This window comes from Malaclemys terrapin, chromosome 4, assembly GCF_027887155.1.
Source record: "Malaclemys terrapin pileata isolate rMalTer1 chromosome 4, rMalTer1.hap1, whole genome shotgun sequence".
NCBI classification, from domain to species: Eukaryota; Metazoa; Chordata; order Testudines; family Emydidae; genus Malaclemys; species Malaclemys terrapin.
Window position 1 is genome coordinate 132,423,339 of NC_071508.1, and position 17,666 is coordinate 132,441,004.

The following is a 17,666-nucleotide window of genomic DNA, read 5'->3' on the forward strand; positions in this document are numbered from 1 at the left end:
CTGTCCACTGCAGTTAGCTCTGGTGAATGGTTCTTCCTGTGGTGTGAGTGACACGTTTCTGAGCTGCCTTCTGATAGTGGCCACGTAATGGAGAACTTGCTTAGGCCCCAGTCCTGCAAACACTTGTGCATGTGCTTTACGTTAAATCTGTGAGTAGTTCCAGTGGGACACCTCATGATTAACGTTAAGCACGTGTGTGTTTCCAGGATCGGGGCCCTGGTGTCGGACATTGGCAATGTGAGCACCTATCATCAGAGATTGCTGCTCTGATGCTAATGGGACTTCACTTCAGGGGTTTGCAGAACATGTGACTCCTTACACCAGCTCTTACATTTCCAATTAACATCAGGTCTAGGGTTTATAGCACTGAGCCTGTCCAGACTTTGTAAGCATCAGACTGAGGAGGTAAATGATTGTACATTGCATCGATACTTCTCTGGTTTCCCTATCCGTGTCTGCAGGAGAATGGGACACACTGGCTTCAGGTGCTGAAGACTCCATCTGGAATCCCCCATGAGAAGAAGGGGTTGTGGTCTCAATAGGTCCCTAGGCCAACCTTTGAACACGCATACACAAGCTCACGGAGGACATACATTTCCCAGGCTATATACGGCAGCTCTAGCTTTTTTGCCGCCCCAAGTGAAAAAATAAAAGGGCAGCCGGACTGCCGAAGCAAAAAAAAAAAAAAACCCGGCAGCCGCAGGGAGCGCATGGAGGGCGATCAGGGCGGCTCGCAGGGGGGGTGAAGGGCGGCGCCTTGCAGCCGGGCTAGAGGGGCTCCCCCCTCTGGTCTTGGGGTGCCTCTCCCGGCCAGGAAGGTGGAGCCCCCAGGGGCTCAGCAGCTCCTTTAAAGGCGGCTTGGCTGGGCTAGGCTCAGAGCGGCGCGAGAGGCGGAGGCCGGTGCAGGCGGCAGGGAGTAGCGCGTCCCGGGGAGCCCGGCGGCATGGTGAGCAGCGGGGCTCGCTAGTTCCTGACCCCCGGGCCGGGGTCCGTGCCCCTGGGCTGGGACTGGGTGGAGCACGGGGAGCCGGCCGGGGGCTCTGGAGCTGCGGACCGGGCTGCCAAAGCAAAAAAAAAAAAAAACACGGCAGGGCGGCCGGAATGTGCCGCCCCAAGATTGGCCGGAATGCCGCCCCTTACAATGTGCCGCCCCAGGCACGTGCTTTCTCGTCTGGTGCCTGGAGCCGGCCCTGACGGTAACCAGAGCATCTCAACCCTGCGCTTTCCAAACTCTGTGTTGAGCAGAATGGATGCAGCTGACTGTTGATCTCGACAGAGTTCTTGTAGGTCTTCCCTGGATATAATAAATGTGCAAGCTGCTCATAGAGTTCTGTGGGGTTTCCTGGAGCAGGGCTAATACTACAACAAAACTTAGTAAGCGTTTCTTTAAAAGTTGTGTTAATGACATTTTTGCCCTGAGCTTGTGAACGTTCGTGGCACATGAACTTTTGGGCAGGAAAGTTCATTGCAACCATGGATTCTGAGTGAATATTGCAGAGTATTCTGGGACCTCACATTCCTACTCAGGAGCAGGAACACTGGAAATGAACCACTTCTTAGAACATCAAATACACTGGGGAAAATCCCAACCTGTTCATGGGCAATTCGTGAATGGAAAATGACGTTTTTTTGAATACATTATGTGTTATGAATGAGTCACTTGGCTGTTGTTTACTAATCCCTCCCGCCGTGTCTGCACTAAGGAGTATCCTGGGCTCAGCCATCGTGGGCTGGTTATGAGAGTAGTTGCACCAGCGCTTGGGGCAAGGATCACACTGGAATCCACAGCCCTGAGTTAGATGCCCAGGCTCCCCATACAATGCATGGGGGGAGAGAGCATCTAGGAAAGGGATTCTCAGAAGCCAACAAAGCTGAATGGGGAACTGCCCAAGAGAGGCTGGTGTGAAATGCAAAGGAAAGGGGTGGGGCTTAGGGCCTAGATTTGCAAAGGGACTTAGGCGCAGGGGTGAAAGCAAGGCGGTATGGGCTTGTACGGCGTACCGGTAAAACGTAGCCACTCGGACCACTGACTTTAAAGTGCTGCCGCGGCAGCACTTTAAAGACTCTGCTTAAAGTGCTGCTCCTTTTGCGCCCCCCATCGGCGGCCCTGCCGGGTCCCTCAGCAGGGCCGCCGATGGGGGAGGGCGCAAAAGGGGCAGCAATGACCTGGCAGGGCCGCCGATGGGGGCCGCAAATGGGGCAGCGACGACCCAGCAGGGCCGCCAATGGGGGAGGGGGGCGCAAAAGAGGCAACGACGTTAACGTTTAACATCGCTGCCCCTTTTGGCCCCCCCCCCACGGCCGCTGACGGGGGGTGAGGGGACAAAAGAAGTAGCTGCCCCGGAGCTGCGGTTTAAAAGCGCCTGGGGCTCCGTCTGCCACTGCCGCTACCGCAGAAATGCCGGCCGAAGCCCCGGGCCCTTTAATCACCGCTGGAGCCCTGGGTGGCGCGGGCCAGGGAGCTCAGATGGACTGGCTGCAGGACGCTGACCCCCCAGCCCCGCCCCTTCCGACCGAGGCCCTGTCCCTTCCGGGGGCGCCAGAACAGCCCCGTACCCAAAAGAGCTCCCTTTTACTTTCACCCCTGCTTTGGTGCCTGACTCCCATTGGTCTGGACCTCCAGCATTGGACTGACAAGCTGGAGGAGGGTACCTAGTACCTCTGCTTGGTGTCTCTCAGTCCCTTCTCTTGCAGCTATTTCAATCTGTAGAAAGAATGAGAGAAACACGCACACAAAATGAGAGACTGACTCTCTCACCCAGTGCTCAGGGCACTCACCTGGCATGGGGGAGAGTCGGGGTCAGGTCCCTGCACCAAGAAACTTTTAGTTATTTATACAAAGGGGAACAGGTTCAACAGAAGTAATTGAGAGAGACCCACCCCCAGAGCCTGATGGTTTGACCTCTTACATGAGAGTCCTGGGGTCAAGTCCCTGCCTTATATCAGGCAAAACAGAGATTCAAACATGTGTCTCCACATCTTCTGTAAGCAAACAATTCCTGACCAGCTCAGTCCTGGCCTTCTTTTGTGGGGAGTAGGCATGCTCAGAGCACTCCTACTGGATCAGGCCTGACAGGGAAGCTAGCCCTGGGCTGGGAAACCCATCATGGCCTGATTTTGAAAACCCCCAACCACGCCCCCTCAAGACCAATGGTGTCCAAGGAGAGATGAGGCTGCACAGTCCTTCCTGAGACCAGGCCCAGGAGCGGTGATTGGCTAGGAATGCTGGGAAGCCAGCCCCTCCAATCGCAAAGTGACTCAGCTGCTGAGAGGCTGTACAGCCAAGCAATGTTCCCGTGAAGAAGCAGACCCAGCCTTCCCCATTCACACAGAGACAAATGGGGAAGAATAGCGCCGTTTTGCACAATGTAGAGACAAAGCATTATGTTGTGGGGCATTTTTGCTTGCTTCACGTCTGCACTCACTTTACTTGCTTCGTAGTTATGACAAGGTAAAATAAAGCATCTCTCCGTAGCATAGTGTCTCCACTTGTAAAATGGAAATGCTGGTACTTCCCTACGACCCTGGGTGCTCAGTGTGGGTGTGGACAGAGACTGTCTGTGTTTGTATAACACGTTGGCAATGGCATGTGGCATTGAGCTTTGAAGAATTAGCATCATTATTTGATCAGAAGCATGTCTGGCTGGGAGGAGGGCCGAGCAGTAACCCTTTGAATCCCTTTGTTTAGTACCTTCCATTGAATGGAGAGTTCATCATGACACCTGGTGCAGGATTTGCAGCTTTTGATGGCAGCTGGGATCCAGGCTGTGACACAGGTATCATGTGCCCAATCTGCTGTTGATTAGCCATGTAAATTTAACACACAGACATCTGGGTAGGCTTTGATTATGGGAAATACAATGAAATAAAGAATTCCTTTGTAGCATCTGCCTTTCCCCCTCCATGGGCTAGTAGACTCCACTAGAAGTGCTATAGTGTGCAGTTGTGCCACCCTAGTGCTGCTAGTGCAAACGCTGTATGCCAATGGGAGAGAGCTCTCCAATCAGCATAATCACTCCACCGCTGCGAGCAGCAGTAGCTATGTTGGCAGGAGAAGCTCTCCCGCTGACATAGCGCTGTCTACACTGGGGCTTAGGTGGGTGTAACGTACGTCGCTCAGGGGTGGGGCTTATTCACGCCCATGAGTGACATACCATAAGTTATTGATACTGAAGTAAGTGGTAGGGTAGACCAGGGCCATGTCAGACCTTTTTCATTAGATCATCTGCCTTCTAACAAAGGCGCAGAGGAGACTTTGAAAGGAAGGCTTAAAAAGGGGGGAAGGAGGGGTTGTATGTATTTTCCACTTATTTATTAAACATGGTGCCCAAATCAAAGTCCTCATTCTCAACACTTTCAGACTTTTGAAAAATAGGTTGGTTGGGAATTTACACCTGACCCTCATTGTTATAATGAGCTGAACCACCCCCACTGTGGGGAGATAGCTATCTGGCCCATCTAGTATTTGTGCATTTCAGTAATAAAGTATCATCTATCCCCCATGTTAATCTCAAATTCACATTCCAAGTGTCTGTAGGTTGTTGAGCAGGTTCTGTTTTAGGAGTGGCTGCTAATATGTGACTGGATCCTGAGGTTCTTACTCAGTTCATACTGAGGCCAAGTCCTCTGAGTATTTTCCATATTTAACAGCCAAAGAACACTTTCAGTCTAAAGCTCCTTTTAATTTAGAGTCAGAAAAACAAGAAAAGACTCAAGGAGCCACCATGAGAGAGCACAGTGTGTATCTTCACTGTGATTGGCTCTAGCAACTCTGAGACCAAAATGGCCGGGGTCTCTGCACACTGGCCATGTTTCTAAAGACTTACAGGTGCAGGGCACAGAGAACAAAGGTAAACTGATTCGAATTACATACTCGTTAACTTCATTGAGAGTTCTCGCCCTGGAAAAATGGAGAAGGGATTTCAGCTTTTGGCCCCACCAGATTCAGTACCAGCAGTCTCAACGGTAATGTTAACAGGGCAGGTGCAGCTGCAATTTTTCAACTTTTTGTTGCTTAATCTGTATTATGATTATATCCAAGGCCACCTCCGTTTTGAGCTAGCCTTAAATTCTGCAGCATGGTTGCTGGATGCTGGGGCACTCCACTGAAGCCAACTGGTACTTCTGTGGCAGCTTCACTTAAAATACAATTTGTTTTAATGAACTAAATGCAAATATCAAAACCAGACAGTGAGTAGCCCCTGTGTAATTTATTTGGATATCAAATTCAGCTAGGGAAATGCGGGAGGCAGTTTGGGACTGTGTGATAAGCACACTTGCCTGATGTTACTACTAAAAATGATCAGCCATGAAATAGTTAATTTCATGTCAGTTGCCATCTTTAGGTTTCAGAGTTAACCCACTGAGCTTAATGGGGCAGGTCACACCTCTCAGAGCTCTTGTTTCAGGCTATATGCAGACTCAGACAGACATTATTGCACCTGTTGCAATCAGTTAATCTTGTCATGGTTTTCTCCATAACCCTGAAAGCTGGAAACATAAAAACGAAACTGAGATTCACCAATCTGATACAAGAGGTGGATTCCGTGGGAAACGCTATGCCTTTAGCATCCTGGAATACATGAGTCCTGACTACAGAAGCCACCTGTCTGGCTTTGCAAAGCACTGACAAGTCTCCAGGCAGTGAGTGCTGCTGGTATCCTGGGGAGGAAGAGCAGAGAGTAGATTTTAACTCCTGTTAAATGCTATTAGCTCCTTCATTTCAATCCCGGCATTCACACTATTTAGATCGATGAGAGAATTCGAAAAAATGTATCAGGGCAGGGAGACTGGCTCCAAGTCCAGCTCTCACCTTACCCCTTGTCTTTCTTCCCAGGTTCAACTGTCTCATTCACTGATGCTGAGAAGTATAAGTGGCATGACCCTGCATTATGGCATGCTGCAACCTCCTTGGAGGACCTAGACCAGGGCAAGTACATCTTCGCAGTGGATGAAGAACGTGTCCCATGCCAGTACGATGATGTTATCTTTCAGCCTGAAACCTCCTTCCGAGTAAACATCGACTCATCTGAGCGAATGATTCATCTCCGAAGCATCTCTATAATGGGACAGGTAAAGTGGAACATTTGAGAAACAAAACAAAATGCTATCACACTTCACCACCTCCCCTGCGGTGCCCACAAAGTAGGTCATGAGAACAGAAAGTGCAGTGACACTTGCTCTGTGTGTTAGTATGGTTCACTTACAGGCACTTGTTCAGCACTATGAATGAGCTTGACTTTGGTATGCACCGTGGTGCCAGATTTCTTAAAAGGCTTCAACCTTGTGCACCACAGTTGTAAGCACATGTTTGGCTCATGCATGCGCAAAAAATCTGATTTGTGCATGCAACCTGCATGGGACCCCACAGCCAAGGGAGTCAGGCACTGACTGCCCCATCTGGGGCATGCAAAAGCAATTTTCAACTCCACTGACTTTCTTGACATGACAAGCTATTCAAGCGTTGTTGAAGTATAAATCAGAGACAGACCCTCTCAAGCGTCTCTCAGAGGAATGTATATGGCTGTCTGAGGGGAAGGGGGTCATACTGTTTTGGGGGGTTGATCTCCTCTGTCCATTTGTCTCGTTGCTGTCCAGACCGGATTGGGTGGTAATTGTTATTACCCTACCACCTCGGCTGTCTCTTGCCCAAGTCAGAGTTCTTATGTGATTTAAATGTGGGTGTGCAAAACTGTGCATGCAATTTTGGAGGCTGCTATGGTAAAATAGGGCCTGACTGTGTCTAAATCAAATGAAGGAGAAACGTGACAGTTCTGCTTTCAGATGCTGAGTCCCTGGAGAGCCTGGGGAAAGCTCAGACTGGGTTCCAATGTAAATGAGGGCTCTGAGGCTGGGAAAGCTCTGTCTGATGAGTCTGGTCCTTGATTAGCTTGTTCATATGAATCCGTGTGTTGGGAAGCATTTCAATACAATTAAGCCAAGACTTTCCGAAGTGACCCAGGAGTTTGGGTGCTGAACCTGAGACACATTCCAGGCGTCTGACTGTCACAAAGCGCTGAGCACTCACCCTCTGGTGATCAGCCCCCTTTTAGGTGTCTCCAAACGGTGCCCAGAATCACCAGGCCCTTCTGCAAGTTTGGCCCCAGCTTTTCTTGTTAAATAAAAACGGCCAATGTCACAAAAGTTGCGCAGTGGTTTATTGAGACTGGCCCCTTCTCCTCCTCCCAGGTTCAGCTCATTGCTTTAGCCCCATCACGTGCAATACTGAGATGGGCATGAACAACAACCCCAGATCCAAACAGCTCCCAGCTTTGGGATCCAAATTGTGCAGCCGGGTTCCAACTTGGTAATGAGACAAGCTGAGCTCCAGGGGGTTCTTCTGGCCACTGGGAATGCATGTATTGGGAGCCAGACTTTGCACCTCACGTCCCGCTCTACTGCAGATAAGCTATGTATCTGGCTCCTGTGACCACAATAAGTGAGCATGTCACAGCACCCTGGGAGCTAGGAAGAGCTCTTAGCAGACAGGGAACTGAGGCATAGGAGGCAAAGTGACTTGCCCAGGATCACATGGGAAGCCAGTGGCAGAGCAGGGAATTGACTGCAGCTCTCCTGGGTTCTAGGCCATTGCCCTAACAACTGACCATCCTTCCTCTCCGTCAGATATATACATGACACACGGATGAATTGGCCTGGGAAATATTGTCTGTGTTTCTTGGCCTGTAGGAGCCTGAATGGTGGGATCTTCAGGACCAGGCTGTAGGGGAGGAAGATGTGGTTGGAGGGGCATTCGTACTCATTTCCCCTTGGCTGCTGCCACCTATTGTAGGCTTGCTGCTGTTTTTCTATCTGGTAGTTTTCAAATAGCTCCTCAGGGCACTGGAGCTCGGGAGGCCAAATAAATCCATGAATATACAGTGCCCTCTGCTTCCCTGGCTGCTCCATTCCTAGACTCACATCTGCACTTGCTGGGCTCTGTGGTTGTGCTGTGTGCTGTGGCTCAGGCAGGTTTTCGCCATGCAGGACCTCTCGCTTGGTTAGAAATGAGGATTTTAATGAGACCTTCAGAGGATAATGGTGCTGCTAGAGGGAATATATGGAGGCTACGTGTCACTGCATTGAAGACACAGCCATACAGTTCCTTTTTCCTCTTGAGAGCCCTCCTCAGCCCTGAGTTGGGTATCCCATGTCATGGCTGTCACCTTCCAGCCCGTTGGAGGGTAATTGCAGAGCCACTCGCAGTCTGCCCTGTGCCTCTGCCCAGGGACTAACCATACGGCCACTGCAGCGCTCCTAACCCTGGGAGTCTGATGAGTTAACTGCAGTCTCTGAAGCAGTGTGCACTGGTTACGCCCTGAAGCAGGAGACGCAGCTGGACATCTCAGTGGTTGTTATTATTTGTGTGTGATCGTGCCCAGGAGTCCCCTTGTTCTCCCTGTACTTGGTGCTATCCAAACATGGTAATTCCCCACACAGCATGTAACTGCGGGATCCAATATGGCACTTCAGAGTTCTGGATCTAAACTTTCCTACATCGGGGGCGTTTGTGCTGTATCTGGGGTCTGGTTGGAGCAAGCTCTAGTCCCTGTGTTCCACAGTGCTGTGTGTGCGAAAACTCTGGCCAGAGTCAGGGAAGTGACACTATAGAAATGACAGAGAGGTGTTCACCTTTACTGTCCCTCAGTGACCTTCCAGACCAAATCCTCTCAGTAAGACAGGGCCTTGTTCATTCACAGTGAGGAGGCGACATGCGTTCAAGTTTGTAATGTGCTGTGAGGTCCTGAGAGAGAGGCTGAGAAGTTGGTTTCTCTCACTGGTTGGATGGGTGGTGTGGATGGGGTACCAAAGGGTGGGTTTTTTACAACTATGTTCTAGACAGGTCTCTTGGTTTGGCCTCGTCCAGACTGGGGGCCACGCAGTGGTAACTGGCAGAGTCGATGAAAGTGTTAAAACTGAGCTCACATGGAATAACTTGGTTCCCAGCCCTGTGTTGACAGGACCCTAGACATGGATCCACCTAGCCTGCTCCCACCCACACCAGTGGCAAAGCTCCCATTCACTCCCAAGACAGCAGGATCAGGATTAAATGGAAGAGCGATGTAGAGTAAAAAGATGCCCATCGGCTGCTTCTACCCCTCGTTGAAAGGTGACATGCAAAGACTAGTCTGTGCACCCACTCCCCCACCCCCGTTTAGGTATGGGCTATTAAGAAGGCCTCTTGCTTTTACCTTAGGGTTTGTCTCCCCTGTTTTTCCTGGAAGCGTCAGAGTGTCACAAATCTTTCTTTGGAAGCCTGTGTGGATGCCTGGGAAAGGAAATTAATAGGGCAGGGATTTTTAGTCAGACTGTTTAGTACACTCCAGTTCACTGCTAACAGCGAGTTAGCTGAAATGCCTGAGACACAAATTTGGGATAAAAGATTTCTGTTAAAGAATCCACCTCCCTAGCCCTGCTGTTACAGCGGATAGATCTTCAGTCTGGTTCTCAACTCCTCTAAGCAGACCTCCAGTACAAAGAGGGAAAAGAAATTACCCAGAGTCCTGGTAATTTTCAGCTTAAAAAGAAAGAAACAAATAAAAAACCCAACCCATGTTGTTGTTTTTTATTGTTCTTTTAGTTTGGAAAAGCCTTTCAGGCCTTTTGTAGGCTCCATAAAGAAGGGGAGGGAGGCATGATCATGGGATCAAGTGCACCTTGAAGGGGATATCCCAAGTCCCAGTTCTTCCACCTTTGAGGGCAGGTAGGCTAAGTGACTGCTCTGTCGACAAGGCTGGAGCAGCCTTGCTGCTTGCTTGCAGAGCTGTCAGATCTCACACTCCATAGTCTCAGCTGGTAAGAAATGTTGATCTATTTTTTAATCTTTCTGGGTTGGGAAGTAGAAGTTCACCAGTGACGCGGCCTTAGCTGAGTACATGCAGAGAAGCTCGGCCAAGCTGCAGTTCCACGGCAACGGGACCTTCCAGGTGACGAACGCCAGGTGTCCGGACAAATCGGGCTGTGAGTGTGGAAATGCTGGGGTGAGTTTTTTCCACTGGAATTAAACAAACTGTTCTTTGGGATCTTTTAGCTCCGCTAAGTCACAACATCTGGGTGGGCTCTTCATGGCCTCAGGATGCAGACAGGAAGTCAAGGAACATCCCAGCACTATGCTCAGACAGGGCAGTGCAATCTCATTGGTGTTTGCAAAACTGAACAGAAAGGCAGAGCGGGAGCAGCTCTCCAGCCAGGGTGGATCAGAGGAACTTACCCTGGGTTTTCATTTCAGGAACATCGACAGATCTGCGCTGCCTTGCTCGGGGATTCTGGGACTCGGTGCCCAGTGCTTGTGTGCAAGGACCCCTTCCAGCCAGTCGGACACTGCTGTGAAATATGCGGTGAGTGCAGAATGGGGATTAATTCCTGTAAGCAGGCGTAGGCGGCATGCCTGGCCTTCTGGAAGAGCTTTCTTATATCTATTTCCTCGGCACTAGGCCTTGAATGCCCTTCTGGAGTTGAATCCTGTGGTTATCATCTATACTTTGGAAATGCCAAGAATTGACTGACTGCTGTTTGACTGGTGCGGGGTCTGGTCGGTGGGAAGGTCGGAGGCTTGAGTTGGTATAAAAATAATTAAACATGCTGGTGACTCTGCAAGTATCGAGACTCAGGCTTAATAATGTAGGGCCTGATCCCAAGTCCAGTGAAATCAGTGGGAAAACTCCTGTTAACTCAGTGGACTCTAGATTCCCTTTGGCTGGACTTTTTGAAGTTGAGGAATAACCCATACTCCACCTGCTGAGCCCTTCTGGTTTTTCTCTGAGGGGTTTTGATCATCCCTCCATCTCAGCATGGTGACATCTAGGGAAAGGTCTTTTATATACTGTTCTAACAACTGCTCCTCCCCCAATAGTACAGTATTTTATACTGATGATATCCAAACAGGACAGCTTCCAATAGCACATCAGTTGTGGTCGAATTTGGTTCCTTTGAGGTTTAGACTGTCCAAATTCCTGCCAGAATTTAAACCATATGTGTTTCTTTGCTTGGTTCTGGTTTAGCCAGCACTTCATTGGCTCGAATAGCAAAGTATGATGAATAAATACAAAGGATTCACTGATTGAACAAATTCCTGAACTGTCCTGATTCTGCATCTGACTTCCTCCTTGTTCCGGCTCTAGGGGCTACTCTACCTCCCTATGAAGTGAGATTAAAAGACACAGGAAAAGGATTTTAGAGTTAAAGCTCTGATCCCCATCCGGACTGAGCCCCTCAATGGAGCTTTGTATGGTGATCACCTTGCAGGAAGGGGACCCAAGCTCACAGGATTATTATAGGAAACAATGCTCAGTGCTTCCTTTAATGCCGTCAGATCTTAAATGCACAACACAAATATTAATTATTTGTCAAACAGCCTCTCTGCGGTTGGTAGCTATTTATTATCCCCATTTCACAGATGGGGAAACTGAGACACGGGGGCTGGCTTCAGAGGAAGGGGTTCAGCACCTCTGAAAATTAGGCTGCTTTTACATCTATGCCTAAAGGTTGGCCTTAGAGACTTGTCCATGGAAGTCAATGTCAGGATTCTCTAGCAGTGGGTTCAAATCAACCCCATCACCTCTTCCCACCCCTGTACTAAGCCTCAAATGCCTGTCTCTGGAGCCCGAGTTATGCAGAGCGCTGAGTTATATTTATGTCTCTGAATCGTTATCCTCCCTTTCTGGAGTCTATCTTGGATTGCAGCCTTTTGTCCCTGTCTGATTTTTCTGAGCCCTGCCCCTGGTTTAGCCTGTCAGGGTGTCACAAGTCATCAAGATAGTTCAATCCATTCCTGTTAGTGCAGGCTGCTAAGACTGCATTCAGTGCTGGCATCAGGGATGTCACTAATGGAAAATACCCGAGGAAAATGCACTTTCTTGTTCCAATAAATGTCATCTTTATCACCTACGGTAAATTTCATTGAAAATGAAAATATACCCAACAGATTGGCAGAATTTCCTCTACATATGGGTGTTTGTCTGCTTATCTACCTGGAAGGTGAACAGGAATTTTTCATACACAGTCATCATGCCAAACTGATTAGGGCTCTAGCATATGGTTTTCAAACCTGTTCATACCAGCAGAGCTTTTGAAAGCAATTAATGGAACTTCATATTTCCAGAAACTTTTACTCCTGCTTTTCAAGAAAAACATTTAGCTCAACTAGTGCGGTGCCAATTGATTCGGTGAATTTAATTGTGCCCTTCCCTGGTGCTTTTTATCCAAGGAGCTCAAAGTACTTTACAAGCATTGATGGATGCTCATCATTACCTCTCTAAGAACTAGGTAAGTGTCAGCAGTGGATGTGGCTTTCCCAGGAGTGTTCTGAAAAAAGCTCCACTGACGCTGGGTTTTTGAAACCTGTAAAAAGACCAGCAATAGAGGAGGTGTTTCCTTCTGCAAGCTTTGTTCAGAAATCACTAGCTGATAGAATTATCGTCCCCTTTGTGCGCTCTAGAATGAGACCAGATTACACAAATGGGACTGGAGAATTGTTTGTGAATCTTGTACTGATCCAGATCTTGGTAGACTCTGAAAACCACATTGATCCACGCTGCCAGCCCCACAATAGCCCACTTGCAATGAGAGGTGTGCTTGCAAATACAAAATCAATGAAGCTGTGTGTCTCTTTCTTGTCTTTCTGCCTTTGAACTACAGGAGCCACTATTTCACTGGAATACACTCCTGGTTTCGACATTAGGCAGTATCAGAACAGAATTCTTCGCGCCTTCCTGAGCCTGGTATGCTAGTCTGTTTGGAAAGACTTATTTAATACATCATTCAGGAAGCCAGGAAACCCCACCAATAAGACACTCACCATTATCTTATAATATTAATAGATTGGTAGGTACATTATTCCAGGGATGTCAGGCTGGGTAGTGGCTGCTTGCAGAGCCCTACCTGATACTCTTGTAACTTGGAAGTCAGGGTGGGGAACAGCTGTTTGTAGCCCTGGCTTCTGACCTCAAACAGGAACTCAGCTGCTGGTGCACACAGAGTTCAGCTAGTAGGAACTCTCTATTTACCATCTGGCCCATTAGGGTTTCCCTTATTTCCAGCTACATCCAACCTCCTACCCTGAGTACTTGATGCTAGGTGACCTAGGGCCAGTCACTTCCCCGCCCAATGCCTCAGTTTCCCCATTTTACAAAGGAGGTTAATGATACTGACCTCCTTTGTAAAGCTCTTTGTGATCTAGGGATGAAAAGCACTAGGTAAGAGCTAGGTATTACTATTGAAACCAGTGATCTGGTTCTGCTCTCACACCAGTATGTCATTGGTGTGAATCCATTGGCGTGTTGAGTCCAGACTACCCCAAACTGTCTCGCTCTTCCAGTTAACAAGGCTACAGTCCCAGGACAGAACACAGAGTGCTGTTCAACACAGAGCCAGGCAGCACGAGCACCAGGAGCTCACACCTGCCTTGTTCGAGTTTTGACAGTCAGGGCAGCAAGTCCCAAAGGTGGGCTCCTTTGAATGAGGCTGCCCAGCCACTACCCACAGAGAGCAGAGGGCCAAGTAGGAGATGCCCCCAGGAGAGGTGGGGCAGGAGGTGGCCTGTGAAACAGTCAGCCCCGGACCATGCCGGGTTCCCGACTGCCCCTGAACTGAAGTGGGAGTTGTTCCTTTTTGTCATTCATTCCTACTATTATTTTGGGACTAGGGATGTGAATTGGGGGGTATGGGGAGAGGAGAGGGAGTTGATTTCACCCCATTTCCTTCACTCATCCCTCCTGGCTGTGTGGTCTCCCAAAGAAGTTAGCAGAGTTGTAGAGTTTAAGGCCAGAAGGGACCGCCAGATTATCTAGTATGACTGCTTGTATGTCACAGGCCACCCCCACCATCCAGCACCTGGCCACTAAACCCAACACCCAGAATGAGTTAAACGTTGAACAGCCCACAGGAGACTAGACTATATGTGTGACAGGGAGGGAGGGACCGAGGTGCACCAGTGCCCAAGGCCCCCTCCATGGCAGGGAAATGATTAAGTGAGATACACCCAGATCATCCTACCAAGTGAGCCACACCCCATGCTGTAGAGGAAGGCAAAAAATATCCAAAGTCGCTGCCCATCTGACCTGGGGGAAATTCCTTCCTGACCCCAGGTATGGCGATCAATTAGACCCGAGCATGGGAGCAAGCCCCTGCCAGCCAAGCCCCTGAGAGAAGGAAAGTTTGGTGCCATCTCAAGGCACCGGCCCACCCCATCCAGTGTTCATCGTCAGCCATGTAGGGTTGCCAACTTTCTAATTGCACAAAACGAACACCCTTGCGCTGCCCCCTTCCCCGAGGCCCCGTCTCTGATGCCCCGCCCCCTACTCACTCCAGCTCCCCTCCCTCTGTCACTCACTCTCCCCCACCCTCACTCACTTTCACTGGGCTGGGGCAGAGGGTGGAGTGCGGGGAGAGGGGGGGAGGGCTACAGCTGGTGGTGTGGGTTCCAGGATGGGGTCAGAAATGAGGAGTTCAGGGTGTTGGAGGGGGCTCTGGGCTGGGACAGGGGCTTGGAGTGCGGGAGAAGGTGCAGGCTCCGGCTGGGCGTGTGGGCTCTGGGATGGTGCCAGGGATGAGAGGTTTAGGGTGCAGGAGGGGGTTCCGGGCTGGGGTTGAGGGGTTTGGGGTGTGGGAGGGGGCTCAGGGCTGGAGTAGGGGGTTGGGGTGCGGATGAGGGTGTAGGATCTGGGAGGGAGTTAGGGTGTGGGAGCGGGTTCTGACCTGCGGTAGGGGGTTGGGTTGTGGGGTCTGGGAGGGAATTAGGGTGTGGGAGCGGGTTCTGACCTGGGGCAGGGGGCTCGGGGTGCAGGCTCCTGCCGGGCTGCAGGTAGCTCCTGGTTGGCAGCACAGCAGGGCTAAGGCAGGCTCCTTGCCTGCCCTGGCTCCGCGCTGCTCCTGAAAGTAGCCAGTATGTCCGGCCCCTAGGCAGAGGGGCCAGGAGGCTTTGCATGGTGTGTGCTGCCTGTCACTGCAGGCACCACCCCCACAGCTCCCATTGGCCATGGTTCCCGACCAATTGGAGCTGTGGAGCCAGCACTGGGGCGGAGGCAGCAGGCAGAGCTTCCCTGATTTCCCCTGCCCCCAGGGGCTGCAGGGACATGCCAGCCGCTTCCGGGGAGCTGCGCAGAGCCAGGGCAGGCAGGGTGCTGACCAGCGCCACCAGGTTGACTTTTCGACCGGGCGTTCCATTAAAAAACCAGATGCCTGGCAACCCTACAGATATGGCCATCACTGATGCTTCAGCAGAAGGAGATTTAAAAAAAAACCCACCAACCCAGAGTACTGGGGCGGGGGGGGGGGGGCATAATCCCTTCCTGACCCCTGTAGGTAGCCGTCTGAAACGCTGAGGTGTGCACTTGAGGCTTCAGCTATTCTCTAAGTCCCAGGTGGGGGTGAGGGTGGGGGACTGGCTAGTGAGTGACATGGGGCACTCTCTCTCTTCCCAAGGGATGTCAGCGCTGCAGCAGCAGGCAGAACCCACGCTGGGTGGGTTTACAGGGCCAGATTCACAGCCATGCAGGGGCCCAGCACAGAGTGGCTTTCATCCTGGTGGAGCAGGGCAGGTGGGGATGTAGGAGTCTCCTCAAGGAGCATGCGGTTGGCATATTAGGTCCTACCCCATCCCACCACTGAGGGCATGGCCAGAGCAAAAGGTGCCTGAACAAGAAGGTGGCGCATCTGGCCAATCCCTGCCTGCCAGAACGGGTCCTAGGGACTGTAGGCACCTGGGCCTAAACCAGAGCAGTTTTCAAGCTGCTCTAACTTATGCTGGGGACTAGTTTGGTCCCTGGCAGCCATGGAATCTGGAGGCACAAAGATGGCTGACCAGAGAACCTGACCCAAAGTGTTCTACATATCCATTCGCAACACTGCAGGAGAAAGCAGAGCTGGGGGTCCCATGCTGCGCGACAGGCAAACTCGCTCAGGTGCCATGCAGAACACTGGCTCCACTCCTCCACGCTGCGTTCTCACGCCCAACTGGCCAGTCGAGGATGCCAGGACTGGGGTCCCTGCAGCAGCCCAGTCTCATGCTCTTGAGCTTAGTGCCCTGTGCAGCCACCGGGAGGACATGGCTTCAGAGATCCCACAATGGATCCCAGGGGCCAAATTTTGCTCTGGGGCAGGTTGTGCTTCCAGAGTAACTTCACGGGAGTTACTCTGGATTTACCCTGCTATAATCAAGATCAGAATATAGCCCCATGTAGCAATAGATGCGAGTCTGGGTCTTCCCTCCTTACTGTGTACATTCTAATACGTTGTTTAATGGGTGTGTTACATTCACTGCCTCATTATACAGGGGCCAAATGACACTGTCACTAGAGCCTAGGAGCCCTGAGCCAGCTCCAAAGGGAGCAGTATTCCTACAGGCGTAACCTACCCTGAGTATTTTGAAGTAACATGGGGCCCCAGTGTCTGTTGTTTACAGCCCTGCATGGAAAGAAGACATAAATGTGTCATTGTGAAAACACAGCAGTGATGTGATTCACAGCAACACTAGCTCTTGATGATATTTATATTAAGATTTATAGCTAGCACTTATTTTACTGTCCATCACGGCTCCAGATGGAGACATACCCTATAATCTCTGCCTGCTGACCTAGTGTGTTTTATGTGTCTTGCTTTCTTTGAAAAGCCAAAATACGCAGGTGTTCAGATGGCTATATCCAAGGTGCGTAAACCTCAGACTTCACGGAACTCCATTCCAGTCATCCAGATTGTGCTAATGGATGATAAGACGGGGTCACAGACGGGGACTAATGCTGAACAGTTGGCTGAGGACATCATGCGGGACATAGCAGAGCACGGTAACCGTTCCCATTCACCTATGGAAGATTCTTTTTCATTCACCAATGATGTTTTCTAGGAGGTTAATAGGAATCACAGAAAGTCAAGTGGCAGTTTATTTAACAGAGTGTGTATTGAAAACTCCTGGTTGCTTGTACATAGTACTTTGATCATGTCTACCATCCGAGGACCATAGCGACGTCGCTCCAGTGGTGTAGCTATGCCAGCATAACCCTGTAGTATAGACGCAGCCTACAGTGATGGAAGGGGGTTTCCGTCGCCATAGGAATTTCACCTCCCCAACCAACGGTAGCTGCATTGACAGAATCATTCTTCTGTCAGCCTACCTGCATCTACACCAGCGGAGAGGTCAGCATAGCTATAGTGCTCTGCGGTCTGGATTTTTCATACCCCGGAGCACCGTAGTCATGCCAACGTACATTTTAAGTGTAGATCAGCACATTTCAGCTTCTAAGCATTTTACAGCCCCTCTGAATTAATCAGTGTTAGTCCAGCACAACTCTTGCAAACCTATCCTCCCCCACTCTCTAAGGACTTGGCTACACACAAGTTCAATGTTTACTGGTGTGTGTAGACACTTAAAACTGGTTATATCAGTTTAGTTTGTGTTTGTGAATGTACATCTGTGTCCACATATAGAGTTGTACTAGTTTAACTAAATGAGTATAAAATCATAGCTTTCGTCATCTTTAGTCTTGTCTACACCCAAAAGTTGTATCAGTTTAGTGGTAGAGTTAAAGTGATGAAACCCCCAGTCTGGATGCAATTATATTGGTATAAAGGGGCTTATACTTGTGCAGCTTATCCCCATATGGGAAGAAGACTAAAGTTATACCGGTATAAGGCATCTTTACACCAGTATAACTATGTCCATCCTAGGGGCTGTATAG

General features: G+C 50.1%; 1 protein-coding gene across 1 annotated transcript in view; it reads left to right on the plus strand.

The window, feature by feature from the left end:
* Window positions 1-17,666, plus strand: part of AMN (amnion associated transmembrane protein) — a 49,092-nt gene that overhangs the window by 23,574 nt on the left and 7,852 nt on the right. Inside the window, exons 4-9 of the mRNA XM_054024864.1 lie at window positions 3,689-3,776; window positions 5,837-6,072; window positions 9,840-9,977; window positions 10,226-10,334; window positions 12,634-12,716; window positions 16,604-16,775. Coding sequence (XP_053880839.1) covers window positions 3,689-3,776; window positions 5,837-6,072; window positions 9,840-9,977; window positions 10,226-10,334; window positions 12,634-12,716; window positions 16,604-16,775 — 826 coding nt within the window. The remainder of the gene's footprint in view (window positions 1-3,688; window positions 3,777-5,836; window positions 6,073-9,839; window positions 9,978-10,225; window positions 10,335-12,633; window positions 12,717-16,603; window positions 16,776-17,666) is intronic.